This window comes from Artibeus jamaicensis, unplaced genomic scaffold, assembly GCF_021234435.1.
Source record: "Artibeus jamaicensis isolate MK-2021 breed Jamaican fruit bat unplaced genomic scaffold, CSHL_Jam_final scaffold_1689, whole genome shotgun sequence".
Classification (NCBI taxonomy): Eukaryota; Metazoa; Chordata; class Mammalia; order Chiroptera; family Phyllostomidae; genus Artibeus; species Artibeus jamaicensis.
The window spans coordinates 8,053,766-8,073,593 of NW_026522029.1; the positions used below are offsets into that span (position 1 = coordinate 8,053,766).

The 19,828-nt window shown below is 51.3% G+C and overlaps 1 protein-coding gene across 1 annotated transcript; it reads right to left on the reverse strand.

Moving 5' to 3' along the window:
- Positions 1-400: 400 nt before the first annotated feature.
- Positions 401-14,621, reverse strand: SYPL2 (synaptophysin like 2). Its single transcript, XM_037152532.2, has 6 exons — positions 14,315-14,621; positions 14,117-14,191; positions 5,849-5,973; positions 4,774-4,975; positions 3,756-3,947; positions 401-2,270 (listed from the first exon to the last, which is right to left on the reverse strand). The coding sequence occupies exons 1-6, from the start codon at positions 14,366-14,368 to the stop codon at positions 2,118-2,120; spliced, it is 801 nt and encodes a 266-aa protein (XP_037008427.1). The 5' UTR covers positions 14,369-14,621; the 3' UTR covers positions 401-2,117.
- Between the last annotated feature and the right edge of the window lie 5,207 nt (positions 14,622-19,828).

Here is a 19,828-nt window from a genome sequence, read left to right on the forward strand (position 1 = left end):
AGAGCCTTCTCTGCCCCAGGGAAAGTTTGGGGCTAGGTGTCCTCGGCAGGGGTGCAGACCCCCCACTCCCCTTCCCCAGTGATAGGCCAGTCGCTAACTTCGACCCCTAAAGGTGGATACTATATCCATCACATTGCAAATCAGGTATAAACATGCGTACAGAATCCAAACAAAGTTCCAGTAGAGGCTGCTCACAGACCCCCACAGGGGCAGCTTGCAGAAGAATGAAGTCACCCCTTTGTTCTCTGCATCTCTTGAAGCAAAACTGCCCCCCCTTGTATGTGAGTAACCACGGGGACAGTTCAGGACAGAGTTTCAGACTTAGAAACACTCTCATCCCCAACTCCTCTCTTCCCTCCTCAAATCCCTTCTCCCAAACTGGAAAAAAAAGAAGAAGAAGAAGAAGGAGGAGGAGGAGGAGGAGGAGGAAGAAAAACATCTAATTCTTGAATCGTAGGGCTCTGGAGCATATGAGGATATAAACCTCTCACTCGCCCTGTCAGGTGGGGGAACTCTGACCCGAAGAAGAAATGATTGGCCCAAAGGCCAAGGTCCTGACCCCTGGATGCCCTGGTATGCACACGTTCCTGTGAATGACATCTTGGGAGGTGAGGAGGTGGGAGGGGTTGACTCAGTCCTGAGGAGAGGTTGGCACAGGGCACTTAGTTGACACCCTGCTGGAAGATGGCCAGATTCAATCTTCTCCATCCGTCTCTGGGCAGCCCTATGGCCAGGGGGGGCTGGGTTGGGGCTGGGTAGTCAGCACTGAGTCCTAGACCCTGGGGTCCAGAGAGGGACTGAAGGAGGGACCAGAAAGAGGAGACACAACAAAGACACACGGAACCGGGTCCCGATGTGAAGAAGCACCAATAGCGCCGGCCCTCCCCGGACAGGATAGGGGAGAGAGCCTGGGAGAGATGAGGCCGCAGTGGGGAATGGCAGGCAAAGGGAGAGGCATATCCTTTAGTAAAGGTGAGAAGGGGAAGTGTGAAAGGGGGACCAGAGAAGGAGCTGTGGGGGGCCGGCAGAGAATGAGGAAGGAAGGGGCCCATCCATCCATGTCCTAGGGTTCTGGGGCAACTTAGCCTTATGATGGTCCTTTGGACCCTTCCAAAGGCCCTTTCTGGCCCCCAGGAATGAAAGGAAGGCCCAGCTAGACTTGGAGAAGGATCTCGAATGCCTCAGACCCAAGGGGCTGGGGGAAAGGGTGGATGGAGATGGACAGAGAGGTTGGGGGAGGTCTGGGATGGGGATGCTGTAAGACCCCTTCGAGACCAAGCCTAGGAAGGAGGCCAGGGAGGAAGGTAAGGAGTTTAGGGCAGGCATGAGTTTTGAGTGCTGGTGGAAAATGCCCCAGCCTGGAGGGGCAGGAGGACTGAGGGAGCAGAAGAAACTGACCCCCCCCCAGCAAGCTTCCTGACTTTAGTTTCTTGAATTTCAATGCAGTTGCAATGTATCTGCTCCCCACGGAGTTTAAGGCTTCCTCGGGACCCTCTGAAGGCTGTTCCCCAGGCTAGTGAGCCTCCCCAGTTCACGCATGGTGGACTCTGTGGGCAAGCAGAGGCCAGAGGAAGGAGTGGGAAGCACACTGAGCCAGGACTCTCTGGAGATCAGTGCCAGCACGGGGCCTAGGTGGCACCCATCGAAAAGGGCTCACTAACCCACTGGTGGGCCCTTCACGCAAGGGACCAGGGAGACGGCTGCCAACCAGTTTCCCCTCCCCCCACTTTTATTGACAGGCTGATAGAAGTGGCTGCTAGGAACCAGTCTCAGGGCTCTGGTCTCCTGCCTCCAACCCTTGCGCGCAGCAGGGGCTGGGAGGCACCCTGCGGCCCCAAGTAAGATGCCTGGGTCCAGGCAGTAGGCAAGAAGCCCTGAGTTCCTGCCATCCCATCCGGGGCTCCAGCAAGAGGAGGGACAGGAAGCCACTGGGAGGGCTGCCCAGGTTTCCGACAGCTGCTGCCTGCCCATCCATCCATCGTCGACAAGGACTTCTCAAAGCTCCAAGGCCAGAATGGTGGGGGAGGGGAGGGGGAGCAGGAAGAAGGGGGCGGTCCTGGAAGCCGAAGGTGTTTAAGAGGTGCTGTCCTGTTCCGGAGCAGCTAGGCCAAGGCTGCTTACTGCTTCTCCACGGCTCCCTGCTCAGCCGCGCTCTCCTGGCTGGGGGCCTGGCCCTGGGCCTGGGCCTGGGCCTGCCCGTGCCACGGGGTCTCCTTGAACACAAACCAACAGTTCCCGGCCCACAGGAAGAAGTTGATAAAGCCGAAGAGCTGCAAGGACATCGGGTAGTTTGTGAGAAGAAGAAGGGGCATCGTGGAAACAGGGAGGGGAGTGCCTGGGGGGGGCAGATGGGGAGAGGGCAGAGGGCCGCAAAAACTGAAAGCCAGGTCACTGGATATTGAGATGGAGTTCAAAGCCATCACCCACTAGGAGGTCCTCTGATGGGAGTGTCTAACCGTGTACAGATGCACCCAAGCTGAGGCATGGGCACTAAGGGACGCTGGCCCCTGCGGTGGAGTGTTGTGCAAAGCACAGCAATGAGCAAGGGCCCTGGTGGCGCTCCCCACAAGCCCTGCAGGACCCAGTTCCCAGAGCCTTCTGCAGGGTGGGTGTGGCCAGAGCTGTCCAAGGTGCTCCTTCCTTAAGGCCAGGGACCCGGCCAGGGAGGGACCCAGCCAGGGCTCTACTCACCTATTTATTCAAAATATTTAAAAACCTATCAGCAGGAAGTATTTGGGGGGAAGGGTACTGATGCCTGCAATTAACTTTGAAATGCATTAAAAATAAGATGGATTGACAGATGAAGAGAGGCGGATACACATGGCACAGTCTAGGTAATGAGTACGTGGGTGTTCATTGTAAAATTCTGCTGTGAGTGTGAACATTTTTACAATAAAATGTTGGGGGTGGTGGTGAAACCTATCGGCAGGGTTCCAGCGAGGTCTAGAAGGCCCCTGGTGTGCCAGACATTAAACCCTTCAGTTGCTGGGCCTTGGGGAGGTTCAGGCCATTTTCAGGGTAGGGTTGGTGGCTGGCATGACGGGACGTTTGAGGAGCTCCAGGCCTCAGCTATTTCCCAACTGATATGAAAATGTGTCCGCGGGCCCTGGCTGGTGTAGCTCAGTAAGTGCGGGCTGCGAACCAAAGGCTCACGGTTGATTCCCAGTCAGGGCACATGCCTGGGTTGCAGGCCCAATTCCCAGCAGGGGACGCACGAGAGGCAACCATACACTGATATTTCTCTTCCTCTCTCCTTCCCTTCCCCTCTAAAGATAAATAAATAAAATCTTTTTAAAAAATGTGTCAATGCCATGTCAGCTAGGATGCGCATACCCGCTGCCCCAGGGCTGCCCAAAGCCCTTCTCCAGCCTGGAGGCCCCAGTGACGATGAGCCCCTTCCCCTCTGGATCTGCACTCGGCTGTAAGCGCAGCCACAGCCCTGGGCGCCGCCTTCCCACACATGGTGAGAAGGCAGGGGGAGTGGGGGTGCGGGGGTGCGGAGAAAATCGGGGAAATGGGAAGGCGGGGTGCAGCAGGAGGAAGGGACAGGAGGCTGAGTGGCTCTTGGGGTCCCCTATCCCAAAATGACTTCTCGCAGCCAGCGTTAGGCACAGGGGGTGCTGCTCTGGGTGTAGGGGACATCAGCTGTGGGGTCACCCTCTCCGTTCTTCTCAGAACCCGCTGCTGGGACAAAACTGGGCACCTGGGACAGCCCCGCCTCCCCGCCCAAACCCTCTGGTGGCCGCAGGTCTCACCACGGAGAGGTTGACCAGCCCCATGGAGGGCGTGGCCCCGGCGCTGCACACCGCTTCCTCGCCGTGGCACACGGGCATGGCGGCGGTCAGGCTGGACGGCCGCGTGGCGCCCTTGACGTCGGTCAGGCCCTTGCCCCAGGCGGCTGCAGCTACCAGCCAGAAGAAGGTGAAGGAGACGGTCACGCAGAAGTCCTGGGAGGAGGAGAGGGACAGGAAACACAATCGCACCCCAGGTCCCCACTTCTCTTCCTCTTGCTGTAACGCTGGCGTCCTGGGGTCCCCGGACAGCCGCCTCTCCGGGTCCCAGATGGAGCCTCCGGGGTGGCCAGGCCGGTCCCAGCGAGGCCGCTCCCTTCCTCGGAGGAAATCCCGCCTCCAGGATAGTCCTTGCCCACGCCCTCAGACCCGAGGTCAGCTAGCAAGGCACCCGGGCGCCTGCTGGTCAGCGGTCACCCCAAAACCCAAGTTGCCTAGACTCCCCGTTCTCCCCTCCCTGCCTTTCCTTAAAGTTTTTGAAAACGGTTCTTTTTTTTTTTAACGTGTTTTTTGGTGACAGTTGACGACAGTAGTCTCGGGTGTACAGCGCAGTGTCTGAACCCACTAGCCTTCCCTTTGACCCACCACCCCGCGGCGACAACCAGTGGCAAACGGGGTCCCCTAAGACACCGCTCCGCCTCACACGCCCGGGACGGGGAGGAAGCAAAGGGGGAATAATATTAATAATAGCTACTATTTTATTCCCGCGTTATAGTTGAGGAAATGGAGGTTTAGAGAGAGCAAATAGCTTTTCCAAGAGCACACAGCTAGTAAGGGACAGTCCCGAGATTGGAACCCACTTAGGCCGGCCCGGAGCCCGCTTCTCGATGCTGTAGCCCTCCCTCGAGGAGGCCAGGCGGTGGAGGCTGGCAGAGCAGAGGCCAGAGGCTGGGGCCTTCCACCGGCCCCAGGGGCCAAAGGCAAAGAGAGGACAGGCGGCAGGGACCCGGAAAGCCGCGGGCTCTGGCTCGCGCCCACTCACCGCCAGCGGGAAGCGCTTGTTCTCCGTGTAGAGGGCGTGGAAGCGCAGGTAGAACACCAGCGCGGCCATGGTGTAGAAGAAGGAAAAGATGCCCAGTGTCACGAAGAACTCGGCGGGGGCAGAGAAGTCCCCCATGAGGTGCATGGTCTTGAAGGTGGAATCGTCGTCACAGAGGGGCATTTCGTACTGGGCCCGGTTCAACCTGCGGGGTGTCGGGCTGCTGAGCCAGGGCGGCCCTGAGGGGGGTGGCCTGTGCTCTCTCACCCCTCCCCCACTCTTCCAGGGGCCGAGAGGGTGGACCTTACAGCCAGGACAGGAGCGTCCCTGGGAGTCCCCTTAAATGCTGCCTCCCATTCAGCCACGCCCCAGACCCACTCATCTGCCTGCCCAGGTATGTGACCAAGGGTTTCCAAGTACCCCCAGGGCCCTTTAGGTCACAACCACAACATATACAGTCCATCCATCCTGGTAGCCGAGCCACCAGGAGCGGAGCTCCTCTCTGCCCCAGGGCAGACACAGGCCAGAGGGCTCCCGGCCTTCCTGAGGCTGCAGGGAGAACACTCTGGACAAAACAGAGAGGAAAACAAACATCCCAGTGTATACAAAAGACAACCTCGCTTGGCTGCCGCTGCTAGAAATTTCTGAAAAGGTGAGCCCTGTCCCCACTGTCCTCTGAATACTTGGGGTTCCCTCTCCCTCAGCTCCCAAATACCCGGGAAAGACTGTCCTCTTCTCCTGGGCACAGTGCACCTCCTTGTATTCCTGTGCCTGATAAGCACCCACCTCAGCTCTTTGGGGTCAAAGTACCAATGAGCGTCCTTACCTTCAAGGGAAGGAGGAGGCTGCTGAGGGTCAGAGAGAGCTGCCCAGCTTGTCCAGACTCTCATGACCCTCCCTTCCGAACTGCATGAGATCTTTCTGTGAAGCTGTTGTCACCTGCTGTTAACTGGACCGTTATCACCACAATGGCCCATCTGATTTCCCTCACGTTTTTCTTTGGTCAGTGAGTCTGAAACTCCTACAGCGCAGGAAGGACCCGCGTTCGGAGAGGGGTGGGCGGGGCCCGGCTGCTCACCTGAAGGGATAGCCGAACAGGACGATGATGGCGCTCACGTCCTTGGCCTCGTTGTTGCAGTGAACCATCGCTCCTGTCTCCCCGCTGTAGGAGCCGCAGCACCCAAAGGCGAAAATGGCAAAGAGCTGAGGGAGAACGAAGCCCTTCGAGAGTCAGAAGGCCTCACCTGGCCACGGAATGACCCTTCCAAACTACCCTCTGACTCTCACTAGTTCAGATAAGTGCAGGGGTGGGGGTGGCATCAGGACCTCTTCGAACAGGTCCCTCCCGGGTGGAGACCCTGGGCTCCCATCGGTTGTCCAGCCTCGGGGACCTGGGGTCACTGCACGGGGTGTGGACCCGATGGCTACATGAATAAGGCAACTTTGATGGTGTGTGGATGTGGCAGTGGGGGCCACAGGTAACCTTAAGATGATGACTAGCACAAAGTGATGTAGGCTTTTGGAACCTTCTAGCTCAAAGCTGGCCTTGAATTTCCTCCCCAAGGGAGAGGCACCCTGGAAATAGATTCCCCTGCACCAACCTGGATCAGGCACACTTGGAGTTCTTCCCGCGTCTCTCTCGAAGCCACCATGGGATCCCATCATTACCTTGTAGCTGATTTCCTTTTTTAATATATTTTATTGACTATGCCATTACAGTTGACCCATTTCCCACCCTTCATTCCCCTCCACCCTGCACACCCCTCCCCCATACTCCCTCCTTTAGTTCATGTCCATGTGTCACAAGTTCTTTAGCTTCTACATTTCCCAGGCTACTCTTGTCCTCCCCCCCATCTATTTTCTCCCCACCGTCTATGCTACTTATTCTCTCTACCTTTCCTCCCCTCCTCCTCCCAAACCCCTGTTGCTAACCCTCCATGTGACCTCCATTTCTGTGGCTCTGCTCCTGATCTAGCTGTCCTCTTAGTTTGCTTTTGTTTAGGTGTGGTTGTTAATAACTGAGTTTTCTGTCCTTTCACTGTTCATCTTTTTTATCTTCTTTTTCTTAGATAAGTCCCTTTTAACATTTCATATAATAAGGGCTTGGTGATGATGAACTCCTTCAACTTGACCTTATCTGAGAAGCACTTTATCTGCCCTTCCATTCTAAATGAAAGCTTTTCTGGATAGAGCAATCTTGGATGTAGGTCCTTGACTTTCATAACTTGGAATACTTCTTTCCAGCCCCTTCTTGCCTGCAAGGTCTCTTTTGAGAAATCCGCTAACAGTCTGATGGGAACTCCTTTGTAGGTGACTGTCCCCTTATCTCTTGCTGCTTCTGGAATTCTCTCCTTCATTTTAATCTTGGCTAATGTAATTATGATGTGCCTTGGTGTGTTCCTCCTTGGGTCTACCTTCTTTGGTACTCTCTGAGCTTCCTGGACTTCCTGGAAGTCTATTTCCTTTGCCAGATTGGGGAAGTTCTCCTTTATTATTTGTTCAAATAAGTTTTCCACTTGTTGTTCTTCCTCTTCCCCTTCTGGTACCCCTATAATTCAGATGTTGGAGTGTTTAAAGATGTCCTGGAGGTTCCTAAGCCTCTCCTTATTTTTTGAAATTCTTGTTTCTTCATTCTTTTCTGTGTGGTTGTTTCTTTCTTCCTTCTGGTCCACTCCATTGATCTGAATCCCAGTTTTCTTCCCATCACTATTGGTTCCCTGTGCATTTTCCTTCATTTCAGTTCATGTAGCCTTCATTTTTTCATCTAATTAGGGACCAAAATCAACCAGTTCTGTGAGCATCCTGATCATCAGTGTTTTGAGCTGTGCATCTGATAGGCTGGCTATCTCTTGGTCGCTTAAAAGTATTGGCTCTGGGGCTTTGATTTGTTCTTCCGATTGAGCCATTTTTGGTCAGGTCATGCCTGTTTGTAGCTGATTTCCTGTGGCTGCCTGCCTGAGTGGAAGGGGACAGAGCTGAAGGGGACAACTTCTGCCAAGCCCTCAGAGGGACCAGGAGAGCAGGGGCCATGCTGCCCTCCTGTGGTACTGCCACCCGACCGCTCTTCACCCAGCAGAGCTGGCTGGGCCCGTGCCCAGGGCCCTGGCTCAAGCCCAGGGAACAGCACCCTCCACCTGCCTTGCCAGCCTCCACTCTTTCCCCAGGGGCTGCTCCCTTTCTGATCGGTTGGCGCTGTCGTTTCTCTGGGAGAGTTAAGGAAGGCGTTTCAGGTCACGTGAATTGTTTTCCTCTCATTCTACTAAACCTCTGGTCTCAAATGAAATGATGCCCTCAGCCTATGATTTTCGCATTTCCTTCTGGGGAAACAAGCTTGGATTAGAACAGGAGGTGAGAAATTGGAACCTCTTACCCGCCCCACATCGTTGGCTCAGGCCCCGTTTCCTGGGCTTGCTCATGACGCAATCACTCTCATTGGGCAGGGCACGGACTCTGCTCATTGTTCATTTTCTGTGTGTTTCTGTGACTCTGTGTCTTGGACGTTAAGCACCTAGAAGACAGCTAATCCACGCCCCCATCCTGCAGCCAGAGGCGGAAATAGAGACGTGTGCACATTGTTTGGCTCGGGCTTGCTGGTGTCACGGAGTGAGAAGAGACCTGGATTAGGAGTCTAGAAATCTGGCTCTGTCACAAAATTAGCTGGGTGACCCGCTCTGCTCTCCAGGTCTCCATGTCCTCACCTGTAAAATGAGGGTTTGGAGGAGGTCCCCTGGAGGCCTTCACAAAGCTGCAGCCCCTCACTCGCTGAGGGGAACGTCACCAGGCAGCTCTTGGCCACGTTTGCCCGTGCTTGCCAGCAGCTGCGCCCAGCCCCAGGCTGGTGCCCCGTGCCATGGCCCCGCCCCGCACCACCTGGCCTGGCACATCCTCTCGGCGATGGAGCCACTGACCCCCTTTAAAGGTCATAATGGGCACCTCTCTCTTTCTAGGAGGTTTAGTCCAGACAAATGAGAATTGTCTCCATTTTTAAAAACATGCAGGGAAGGAGATAGTGTGACCTCTCTCCCATTCCTGAAGAACTTCCTCATCCTCCTGACATTTCGGAGGTTGCCATGGAGACTGGTGGTCCTCATCGTCCCTCAGAGCTGTGGGGACGTCACCCAGCACCTCCGTGCCATCACCTTTTGCACACTCCAAGTCTCCTCCCTGGTATCACAGTGGGCCTTGTCTCAGAGGCTGTCTCTAGTCTTTTGTCCACTGTGTGGTTCTCTGACTCCTCTTGGCTTCCGATGGCCAACCGGACACAATTAGGGCATCACGTTCTAGGAGGGGCCGCACGGTTGGATGTATTTTTACCTGTAGGCAGTTAGCCAGTGAAAGGCCCCATACAGGTTCCCTAAGAGTGTGGGTATTCCTAACCTGGGGCAGTGGGATGGGCTGTTCTGAAAGCTTCTCTCTGCCCGAATTCCCTGGACAGATGCTTCTGGCGTCTTCAGAAAAAATGACATTTATTGAGCATCTACTGTGTGTCAGGAATTGCTCTAGCCACTAATACTTAGCAGTGAACAAAAGAGAATAAAAATCTCTGTCCTCACAGAGCTCGTGGTTCGCAAGAGTGACCACTAGCCCTGTGGAAATGTACATGAAAATTAAATACAGGTTACAATTCACTTGCTTAGGCACACTAGCCACATTTCAAGTGCTCACTAGCCACATGGGACTAGCAGGTGCCATACTATAATGTATCTATGATACATTATTGATACATTATAGAACTCTTCCATTGTCACCAAGAGTTCTGCCATGTGTAGGTGGCCACCTGGAGGTTCTGACCACCGTGAACCCTGCTTTATTATTTTTTATGGGCAAACATACTCATAATACTTTTGTTTGAACTGTATTCTCTTCTGTTCTGATTCTTTGAAAGTCAGGAATCTCTAACCGCCTCATATAACCCATTTTTAAGCAGCATGCAAGATTCAGTCTGACATTGCAGTTGGCTGTGTGGCAGGCGGTTTGCCGAGTGGGTGGGGGGAAGGGAGGACTTGGAGGAGTCCTCATAGGCCCATGGAGAGCAGCTGAGCAGAAAGGATCTCAGAGATTATCGAGCGCGAGCACCACTGGTCTCCTTTCACGGAGGTGGCAACTGAAGTCCCAAAAGATTAAGTGACTTTCCCAAGGTCACATTTAATCAATGTGAGAGCCGGGCTTAGAATTTACATATCCCGACGCACCTCCAGGGTGCTCTCTACTACATTCATTCATTTATTGACAAAGAGTCACTGAGCATCTACTTTGTGCCAGGTGCCAAAGACACAAAGATAAATAAGATGCTGCCTGTTCACAGCGTTTACAGGTAGAAAGGAGGGTGTCATGTTAAAACAGGCGAACAAAAACCCTGTGTCACAGAGTTACAAAGGCCGAAAAAAAAACATCTCTCCCACAGGCAGGGAGGGTTGCTGGTGGAAAGGTGTAGTTCCAACCTGGGGTGCAGGAGCAGAGACACCCCCTCCACCTTTCCGCACCTGTTTTCTTTCTTCTTTAACTGTGCCAGGTGACTGAGCCACAGGGAAGAGCGGGAAAGAACTGAAACCACCCCTGTCACCAAGCACCAGGCTCGAGGTTGAGCCATCTGGTCACAAAGAACAAGAAGCAAGGAGAGATGGAGTCCCTGGGACCAGGGGGTGGATCTCTGGAGTTCTGTCCAACAGCCTTCCTCCTGTCGGACCCGCACTGCTGGGGACAGCGGTGGTCAGACACTGCCCGCCACCCCCTCCTCTTCCCGCCTCTGCGTCTCTTTTGGAAGGACGCTGGAATGATCTGGCCGGTTTAAGGATGGAGCTCCACGTTGGCACCGGCTTGCTGGATGGGGAGAGGCCCGTGTCAGTTCTGAGAACACAGCTCCTCCGTCAACGTCCGTGTTCTAACAAGGAAGACAAGTCCCACCCCGCAGTCCTCCCCCCACCTCATCTCATCTCATCTCATCGGTTCCAGGGACTCCGAGGGGCTGCTTTCACTTTCCCCACACTTGTTTTTTTTTTTAAGATTAAAAAAAAATTATTTTTAGAGAAGTGGGAAGAGAGGGAGAAAGAGGAGAGAAACATTGATGTTCGAGGGAAACATGGATTGGTTACTTCTCTCACACCCCTGACCGGGGACCTGGCCAGAAATCTAGGCTTGTGCCCTGACCTAGAATCGAACCAGCAACCTTTTTGTTTGCAGGATGACACCCAACCCACTGAGCCACACTGGTCAGGGCTCCCCACACTTATTGAAATGGCTGATTTTCATTAGAGACCCCAGAGCCAAATAAGTGACTTTGGCACCTCAAAGGTGAATTATGGATCTGGGGCACACCCAGTTAATGATAACATGACTTCTTATGGGAACAGTGACTCAGTAATCCGGAACATTCTTTTGTACCTTGCCCTTAAAGTGAGGATTTGGCAGTGATACTTGAATAATCTCACCAAAGGACAAGTCTAGTTGACAGTCTGCATAATGGGCAAAGTCGGGGGACAGGGCTGGTTCAGGAATAGGAGGGAAGGGAACCAATACTTGTAGAATAAGCCCTAGACTGAGAGGCTCGCCACAGTCTTCCTGAATGCTTGGATGCTCCACAGACATTACCTCCTGCAGTCCTCTCGGGGAGCCCACAAGAGATCTTACCCTCATTTACAGGTAAGAAACTGAGGCCCATAAAGTTTCAGCACTTACTGTAGGCTCCACCGCTAAAAAGCAGAGGAGACTGGATTTAAATCAAGGCCAACCAACCTCAAAGGCTGCCTCTTTTTCCCTGGATGAGTGGCTCTGTTGGTTGGGGCATCATCCTGTACACCAAAACATCGTGGGTTCGAGTCCTCTCTCTCTCTCTCTCATCAATAGACATGTCCTTGGGTGAGGATTTTTTTTTTAAAGTGTGCCTTTAAAATTTTTTTTAAAAAACAACAAAAAAACCCTCATTCTCCAACAACTGGTCTCTGCCTGTGTTATTTCACTAGCTTAGTATTGACTTAGCGATACTAAGGAACTGAGGAGAGGTTAGTTCATTCTTCAATTTTAAAGTCGTGCCAAGCCAAACTCCTGACTGATAGAACAACATTCCTTGCTTCTCACCTTTAGGTACACTAAAGCCTTTGCTTTTGGTACTAATGACAGTGAAAGTTTTCAATTTGTGGGTCTTTTTTTTTTTTAATTTTTCCTTTTCTAGTCAGGAGCACTCGATCCCGCCAGCAGGAAAGGAGTGAAACCCCCGATGACAGTTTCACAGTCACTGTGGGTGCAGAGTCCCAGGCACGTGGACGCTGGCTTGTCTGCAGGGGGAGGGAGACTCTCGCTCTGAGGGTGGCCGTAAAAGCGAGTGCAGTCTCCTCACTGTGCTGTCCTTCGAATGAACACTGAGTTCCGAGTCCACCCGGGCCTCGGATTTAGCGTTATGAGAGAAGGCATCTTCTTTCTCTCAATGATTAGGAATTGTAAAAGGGTCACCAAGATGGGTCAGCCCTGAGGGGGCAGTGCTGGACCTGGGAGGAGACTGGATCGTTCTCCTAGGCATTGCTTCATGCAGCCTTTGTAGAAACAGTGCCAGGACTGGGGGCGGGGATGGGAGAGGGGTTGGGAGAAGGATAGAAGGGTTGAAGAAGGAATCTTTGCAGAATCCCCCCTTGGAAGATTATTCTATGGTCCAAGGACCTCATTGTTACCTTTGTTCCTTGACAGTCTTTCTTAAATGTCCCTTAGATCCATTTGTCTAGTTTAATGATAAAATTCTACTCTTATATTTCAAGCTCTGTTCCTTTGGACTGCTCGTAATGGCTCCCAGGTTCTGAATGGTGGTCACATGGAGCCTTAAGAGCCTTCTCGTATGGCCCCTCTGGTGCTCAGGTGGTGGGGTCAGGACAGAAAAATGGGAGTGGGTGAAAGAGCTCAGTCGGCAGTCTGTCCAGCTGCTCTTGAGGCGGCAGCAGGGAGAGTGGAAAGTCCCTAATGGCTCCCAGAGTTTGCACTTGGAAGCTCCCCAGGCTGGCCCACAGCCCCACTCAGCGTCTCAGATGCCCAGAGACAACCCCAAATGCACTATCACCCCTGAATCCCAGATTCGATGAGTCTCATCCAAATGATCACTTAGGAATGGGTGACACAGGGATAACTCCTGTCTCCAGGGAGTTAAAAGCCCTTTAGAACTCAATCCTCCTCCGTATTAACGGTAACTTACTCTCCAGCCGGATTCTGTGCTGAAAGCACATTAATATGTTATTCACACACCATTTGCCGTGTGGATAGCCTAACCAAAATCTCTTCTGTGACGGCACACTAAATGCCCCCAAGTCTTTATGATTTGAAAGAGTGACTGCACCTGTCCACATTCCCAGCTTACACCCAGGAGGCCCTGGACACTGGGAAGGACAGAGAGCGGCCAATGTCTCCAAGCACCCGTGAAGCAGGGAGACTGTGTTTCCCCTGGACCATCACAGGGGAAACTGAGGCTCTGGGCAGGTGGTTTCTTCAAGGTCGCGGGCTAAGGCTAACGAAGGGTGCTATTTTAGCATGCCAACTCTTTCAGAGCAGAAGGAGGCCCTGGGGTTGTTCTGATCAACATTTTACTGATATTGGAAACTGAAGTCCAGAGAAGTGACTGGCCCAAGGTCACATGGCTGAAGAAGGCAGGCCCAGTTATGGAGCCCAGGTCCCTGGCTTCCCAGCAAAATAGTCTACATTATTCTACAAGCCACATTCTGGCCACACTGTGATTTTTTATTCTATCTTGTTTTTCCTTTTATTTATTCCTGGAGCCATGAACTTCATTCACTCACTCATTCATTCATTCATTCATTCATCCACCGCTTCACTCAGTTACAGGAACCAGATTACTCCAGTGACCTTAACGGGGAAACCGGCAGCCGGGGGCCTTGCCCCACCCCCCCCCCTCAGTGCACCTGCAGGGTCAGCCAGGGCCGGGTGGGTTTGGGTACAGGATGGTTTCCAGCGCCGCCTCCTTCCCTCCCCTGCCCTCCGCGGCGCTTCTCATCCCCCCCGTCGCCCTCCCCCTCCTGCCTCGGAGGAGTGGTATGTGCAGGATCAGAGTTCTGGAAAGGTTACACCCGGGACCTCTCGCCCGGCTGAAATGTGAGCGCCTCGGGCAGAGGCTCCTTGCACATAGAAGGACCGAATCCCGGACTCCGCCTGCCTCGCTTCGCACCCTCCTGCCACCAAGTGCTGCAGAAACAACCCCAGCCCGCCCCTCCCCCGCCCACCTGTCGCCGCCCCCCACCCTTCTGCGGGCCGCGGACCGCAGGATCTCCCTGCCCCCCCACTCCGGCCACATTGCTTCGGGTCAGCGTCACAGTCCAGGCTCCCGAAATAGCCGGCGGCTGGGGCCGCGACTCACCCACTGGAGAACTTTGATGAAGCCCAGCGGCTCCTCCAGCCGCCGCCAGCGCAGCCCCACGAGCAGGCGATCCACCTGCGAAGGCGGGGAGGGCCAGGGGTCAGGGCGGTGGGGTTCCCCGGGAAAGCTCTCCGCACCCCGGAAAGGGGAGCAATGACAGTCCCGACCCCCAGGTGCAGAGGCGCGCGCGGGGTGTACCTGCTGGCGCGGCGACTTGTCCGCCGGGCGGCTCGGGCTCTCCGTCGAGGACATGCTGGCGCTGCGGGGCTGGGGCGCGGCGCCGGGGCTCGACTCCCTGGCTGGAGGCTGCGGGGGCCGCGGGCGGGCTGGGGGCTGCTGACCGGCGGCCGGGGGCGCGAGCGGCGGCGGAGCGCTGTCCAGGCCCGGCCGGTGGGTCTCGGGGCCGCGGCTGCTTGCACTCGCCCAGGTCGCGGCCGCCGCGCCCGCCCTGCGGCTGCAGAAAGCCCCCGAGTCCGATTCAAACTTCTGTCAAACTCGCCAGCGAACTTGGCCTCCCGGTCACGTGGCGCGCCCTGCGGAACCCTCCTCCCGCCCCCCGCGCCCCTTTCTTAGCCCGCAGGACTCCTTAAAGGGACCTGCGGCCTCTGCGGGGAGTTCGGCCCCGAGGGGGCTCCAGTTCTTTGCCACGAACAGCCCGGGGCAGACCCGAGGGGGACACGCGGCGGCTCCAACCCGCTGTCAGAGTCGGAACCTGGTCCGGAGCTCGGGGACGCGCCGGTTCCTCGCCTATCGTCCCCGATTCTCCTGGATTTGGGGCAGTTTTCCTCTTCTTCCACCTCGCAATACCCGGAACCGAGGGGATTTTCACTGGGCACTGTCAGCGCGAAAATCTAAATCCCTAAGGTTCCAAACCCCACGGTTAACAAATAATCAATCACTCGTCTCCAAAGTCTCGGAGAACCAGTACGGAGGAAAGGGGCACTAGAATAGAAATCGCTCCTTTTTTTATTCTGTCCAGGCGAGCGTTGCTTTAATCTTTTTTTTTTTTAACAACAAAAGGCATTCGTATGTCATGATTTAAAAGTTGTTCATCTTTTAAAAGTATAAACTCAGTCTCCTTTGAAGTAGCCTTCACCACTTGCAGGAGAGTCAAAATCAAGTCCGAGGACCAGAGGCTCAGAGAAGGTAATTCGGGTTGAAAAGTCGTTCATTACCATCGCCCCGCGCCCGGCCCCTGACTCTCGGAAACAGCCCCCAGGGAGCGGTCAACAACTTTACTCGCTCGGCTGACCGGATCGTGAATGTCACTAGCGAAAGGTTAAGTGACCTGTCCAAGGTCATTGCGTGAGCCCGTGGGCGGTGCCGGGAGGAGAGAACCGCCCGCACCTACTGCCCACCTCCCCATGGTAGTTCTTGGAGGTGTCGGCTGGTACTTCGGGAGGACTGTGTTTTGAACAAACGTTTATCTCTTATTAATCAAATCATTCCCCCACTAGTAAGTGCCCCCCGAGGCTGGGGTGGCAGGGAGTGGCCGGGATCAGGTGGCCTGGACTTGAAGGAAGCTTCTCCGGATTGCCAGGCGAACGTAGGCTAAGGAAGGGACAAGGGCAGGCCAGTTTTTTAAGTAAAATATTCTGCAGTTTCAGGTTTTTTCCCCATGGAATAGGGGCAATAGTTTCTGTCTTACTTACTGCCTAATGTCGTCCTGAGGATTAAGTGTAAATGCCCGCACTACGGAAACATGAAATAATACTTATCACCAGTGTCAACGACGACATGCGTGTACCATGTCAACACAGAAAAGAACGAGAACAAAGCAGCGAAAGTCCACACACCCACCGTCACCTTGCCAACACTGTCTTGTCCCAAATCCACTCTTTCTAAATGAAACAGAAATTGCGTATAAAATTAAAGTCCTTCGTCTCCTCGCCCTCTCTTCTTCCTCCCCAGAAGTAACCACCACCTCTCCCGAATTTGTTTTTTATCAGCCACATGTATATGTTAATACTTTTACTATATACGTGTATATAACTACATCTAGAAACAATACACAGAAATTCACGAGACACAGTGCCGTTTTACTGTTTTGAACTTTGTCTAAATATTACGCTGTAGGTAACCTTCTTTAACTTCCTTTTTAAGTCAGTGTCGTGTTTATGAGAGCTATCTAGCCTGATGCAGGTACCCTTAGTTCATTGAGTTTAGCTCCATGGAATTCCACAGTATACGCGGATCGCAGTGCAGTGACCAATGCTCACACGGATGGACATTCAGGTTTTTGCAAACACTTCCTCTTACATGCAGTGGTTCACTGAATGTGCTCACATCTCCCGGTGCACACGCACATAGGCTGCTACGCGGCACCGATTTTCCAAATTTCTTTCCCTTTTTCTTTTCTTAAATGCAAATCCTGGTAAGAAAGAAATTTTTACGGCCCATTATACGGAGTTGGCAAAAGTAGGCTTACAGTTGTGAGTAGTGAGAAAGAGTTTATTCTTGTGTTATTATTGATTATTGCATTATTTATTTGCGTCACACCTGTAAACCTCCTTTTGCCCACCCCTGTCTAAACTGAAACAAAAGTTTCACAAAACATTTTTCATATTTTCTACTCCGTTTCATTTTTTTAAAAATTCTGGCCATCCAGAGGCAGATTCGGGTTTGGTGTGGCCTAAAATGTATAGAATTTGGGATCCTCCATTAGAAAAACAATACAAAATTAGTAACCAGGCCTTAGAAGAAGAAGCTTTGCAAGCGAGAGGTTCTGAAGCTTCAGCTTCATTAGTTCCAGGTTAAATTCCCTCCTAAGCAGACACTAGATGGAGTTAATGACTCATGAATAATGGGTCTCCACCCACGGTTTGATAAACATCGCTCTATACTTAAAAATGAGCTGGCTGCGTCATAAGACAAGAACATTTCAACTTTGACTTTTGATAAATGTCACCAACAGCACCATCAAGACACAGTACTTTCCAACCATTCCTAAGAGCTCCCACCTGCCAATCTGCAGACAGCCATTGATCTGCCGTCACTATAAATTAGTTTTGCCTTTTCTGGAGTTCCAAATAAATGGAATTATACACTGCGTACTCTTTTGCAGCTGACTTCTCTCACGTGGCACCATGATGTTGGGATTCATTCATACCGTTGCACTTAGCAGTGTGTTCCCTTTCTGTTGCTGAGTAGTATTCCATCATATTGCGGAGTCTGATCCAGCACAGTTTATCTAGCCACCTGCCAAAGTAAATTTAGGTTGTTTTTTCCTTTTTTGCTGTTATGAATAGAGCCACTCTAAACATTCTTGTACAGGTTTCTGAGTTAACATATGCATTTATTTCTAGGGCAAATACCTAGAAACGGAATTTCTAGGTTATGAGTAGATACGTGTATATTTATTTATTTTTATATTTATATATATATATTTTTTTTTAAGATTTTATTTATTTATCTTTAGAGGGAAAGGGAAGGATACAGGGAGAGAAACATCAGTGTGTGGCCGTCTCTAGTGCATCCCCTGCCGGGAACCGGCCTGCAACCCAGGCATGTGCCCTGACCGTGAATCAAACTGCGATCCTTTGGTTCGAAGGCTCACGCTCAATCCACTAGCTACACCAGCCAGGGCAATACATGTATATTTAATTTGATATGAAACTACCAAACAATTTTCAAGAGTAGCTTTCCCACCAACAATGTATTCCAGTTGCTTTGCATTTTCTCCAGCGCTTGGTATTAGTTTTTTTTTCATTGTTGTTTTCTTTTTGGCATTCTAAAAGGTATCTCACTATGGGTTTTTCATGTATCAGTTTTTGTTTTTCAATTACAGATGACATATAATATTATATTACTTTCAGGTGTACACCCCAGTGATTAAACATTATGTATAAGTCTCGTACCCATCTGACATCACACATAGTTATTAGGATATTACTGACTATATTCCCTATGCCATACTTTACATCCCCGTGACTATTCTGTAACCACCTTATTCCCTTCACCTTTTTTACCCAACCCCCACCCATCTGGCAACCGTCAAAATGTTCTCTGTATCTATGAGTCTGCTTCTGTGCTACTTGTTTGTTTTGCTTCTTAAATTGTTGATAGATATGTACTTATTGCCATTTTATTGTTCATGTTTTTCTTCTTCTTCAAGAAGAGCCTTTGACATTTCATGTAATACTGGTTTAATGGTGATGAACTCCTTTAGCTTTTTCTTGTCTGGGAAGCTCCTTATACATCCTTTGATTCTAAATGATAGCTTTGCTGGGTAGAGTAATCTTGGTTGTAGGTCCTTACTTTTCATTTCATCGTGGTTTTAATTTGTATTTCCCCAGTAGCTAATTATGTAGAACATCTTTTCATGAGCTTATGTACCACCTGGGTATCTTCTTTGGTGAAGTGCCTGTTCAAGTCTTTTGCCCATTTTTAAACTGGCTTGTTTGTTTCTTACAACTGAGTTCTGAGGATTCTTTACGTATTCCGAATGCAACTCCTTTCTGGACATGTGATTTGCAAACATTTTCCCCCAGTCTTTGGCTTGTCTTCTCATTCAGAAGTTTTTAATTTTAATGAAGTCCAACTCACCAATTATTTTTCTCCTATAGGTCATGCCTTTGGTATTATATCTAAAATGTCATCTCTGCCCTGGTTGCTGTAGCTCAGTGGATTGAGTGCCAGCCTGCAAAGTGTCACAGGTTCAGTTTCCAGTCAGAGCATGTTTATTTGTTTATTTTTTAGAGAGAAGAAGGGAGGGAGAAAGAGAGGGAGAGAGACATCAATGTGTGGTTGCTTCTCATGTGCCTCCTACTGGGGACCTGGCATGCAACCCAGGGACGTGTCCTGACTGGGAATCGAACTGGTGACACTTTGGTTTGCAGGCCTGCGTTCAACCCACTAAGCCACAAGAGCCAGGGCACTCTCAGCATTTTTTAATCCATAAAATTATTTCATAGCAGATATTCCATTTTTAGAAAATTCTACCTGTTAGGAGTAGAGGCTCTCTATAAAAGGAAATTAACCACTTACCAAATTTCTATCCTAATAGATTTTTGTTCATTTGTTTTAGATAATATTGGGAGATACTAAAGACTTCTTGAACTTTTGGTAAAATGGCTTCTACTATCTGGAATCCCAATTCTGTTGGACTGGCATTTATAAGCAATATGTAAAGGCCTAATGCACTCAAAAACCACTTAATCATTATACATGCTTCAGAAGAAAACAGTTTAAGGGAAAACATATATACGAAGGTAAAAATCAATGGCTGTCATGGCAATGAAGAATGAAAACCGAGACATCGTGTGCAGCAATGATTTAAAAGTTTCTGTTTTTTTTCTGGGACTAGTAGTGCAGAAAGGGTATACTAACATAAACTAAGGCAGAGAAGTTTTAACTGGTAAGGGGTATTGGCGATTAGCTAATACTTCCATTTGCCCTGAAAAATCAATGTATGAGGGGAGTAGTAGAAAATACAATCAGAATGGCAGTCAGGGGCTAGGGCCATGAGTGCTAAGCCCTCCGGCAGTTCTATTGCCCCTCCAAGATCTGAGCAGAATAGAATAGTGGTTGAGGGTCCCAGCCCACAGTCAGACAGATCCTAGTTCCACACCCAGTTCTGCCATTCCATAGCTATGTTTCCTCTTCCAGAGACTTAGATTTTCTAAGATTTTTCTTATCTACAGGATGGGATTAATGCTAGTACATACTACAAAGGGCTGTTGTGCCAGTTAAAGAAGATGGTGTACATAGCAA

Excerpts from the sequence above, each read along its gene's own strand:
- SYPL2 (XM_037152532.2), bottom strand. The coding sequence starts at position 14,368 with ATGTCCTCGACGGAGAGCCCGAGCCGCCCGGCGGACAAGTCGCCGCGC. Across the intron at positions 5,974-14,116 it reads TCATCAAAGTTCTCCAGTGG|CTCTTTGCCATTTTCGCCTT; the intron begins GTGAGTCGCGGC and ends GTTCTCCCTCAG. Across the intron at positions 4,976-5,848 it reads CTGTTCGGCTATCCCTTCAG|GTTGAACCGGGCCCAGTACG; the intron begins GTGAGCAGCCGG and ends GACACCCCGCAG.